Source organism: Haliaeetus leucocephalus, unplaced genomic scaffold, assembly GCF_000737465.1.
Source record: "Haliaeetus leucocephalus isolate CR32 unplaced genomic scaffold, Haliaeetus_leucocephalus-4.0 Scaffold274, whole genome shotgun sequence".
In the NCBI taxonomy this organism is placed as follows: Eukaryota; Metazoa; Chordata; class Aves; order Accipitriformes; family Accipitridae; genus Haliaeetus; species Haliaeetus leucocephalus.
This window is the reverse complement of record NW_010972710.1, coordinates 102,094-103,463: the sequence shown is the minus strand read 5'-3', so window position 1 is coordinate 103,463 and position 1,370 is coordinate 102,094. Positions and strand designations below refer to the sequence as shown.

The following is a 1,370-nucleotide window of genomic DNA, read 5'->3' as shown; positions in this document are numbered from 1 at the left end:
TGCCCCCGGTCTCACCATGGCTTCGCTCTGGGGCAGCCCCTCCGCCGGGAGGCTCCGGAAGAGCCGCACCTCGGCGCTGCCGTCCCGCAGCACCTCCGCACCCTCGGGGCTCAGCTCCCACCGCGTGGCTGCCCGCGCCTCCGCCTCGATCACCTACGGGCACCGGGACCGGCACCGCCACCAGCACTGGAGTCAGCCCCGGCACCGGCACCCTGGGGCTCCCGTGCGCCGCCCTGTCCCCGCTGCCCCGGCGCTCCTACCTCCCCCAGCGCCTGCAGGCTCTTGACGGCGCCCACGAGCGTCTGGTGGTCGAGGCCGAGCGCGGCGGCCGCCTCCAAGCTGCAGAGGCCGCCATCGGGCCCCGCCGCCTCCCGCTCCAGCCGCTGCAGCAGCAGTTCGGCCACGCTCGGCGACATCGCGGCGACCGGAAGCGCTCCCCGCGCCGGCCGGAAGCGCCGGCGCCGGGCGGGGCGCTGCGGGCGCCATCTTGAGTGTGGCGAGGCACCATCTTGAGCGTGGCAGGGGCCACAGGTGCCTTTGGGACGGGGAGACTGTCAGGTGCTGCGGGAGGGCTGTGACGTCGTGAGGCTGCAGAGTGACGCCATGAGGCGCTAGGCGACTTTACCACGTACCCCCGCGTACACCCTGGGCCTGCGAGGGTCCCCGTGCAGTGGCAGGCCAGTTCCCTGCCCCACCCTGTGCCAGGGAGCGCTGGTGGCAGCACCAGTGAGGCCCTCGTCGCCCCCCAGACCCGTCACCATGGCAACGACCGTCCCGGTTTGCTGGCCCATTGCTGCTGGCCCATTGCCACTGACTCCAGGCCCTCTGTCGCCATGATGATGGCCCTTGGGGCCAAATCCGGGGGACACCAGAGCTTCATTAGCACAGCCCCCTGGCCTGCACCTTCCTGGGTTTCGCATGTGCTATGACATCATTGGGCCATACTGCATCATCATTGCATCACAATTTTGTATTAGGTCATAAATCCCTGACACCAGAAGGAGACCCCCTGTCCTGAGTGTCCCACCCGCCCACCCCCCGCATTCCCCTGCCATGTCAGTAACCCAACCCTCTTCCCGGTGCCACTATGGGATGGCGAGCACCGCCCCCCACGTGGTCCGCAGAAGGCCGGGTCCTTTAAGAGAGCCTGGCCCCACGTGACTGCGGTGATGCACCCCACGGAGGGAGGACAGGAGCGCGCGGGAGGGGGGGCGTCTCCCTCCGAACGCGTGGTCGCTCCTCATTGGCCGTCGCGCTCAGCCAATGGGAAGCGGCCATCTGGGACGCCAACGTTCGGGGGCACCGTCGCCGCCGGCCAGCGGGCGGCCGGCCAATGGGAGCGGGCCCTGTGCGGGCGCGGGCCAATGGGC

The 1,370-nt window shown here is 70.3% G+C and overlaps 1 protein-coding gene across 1 annotated transcript in view; it reads right to left on the bottom strand.

Annotated features, from left to right (window-relative positions):
* The window catches only part of FARSA (phenylalanyl-tRNA synthetase, alpha subunit), a 3,055-nt gene extending 2,639 nt beyond the window's left edge, over positions 1-416 (bottom strand). Inside the window, exons 1-2 of the mRNA XM_010569809.1 lie at positions 261-416; positions 16-153 (exon numbers count right to left, since the gene is read on the bottom strand). Coding sequence (XP_010568111.1) covers positions 16-153; positions 261-416 — 294 coding nt within the window. The remainder of the gene's footprint in view (positions 1-15; positions 154-260) is intronic.
* Between the last annotated feature and the right edge of the window lie 954 nt (positions 417-1,370).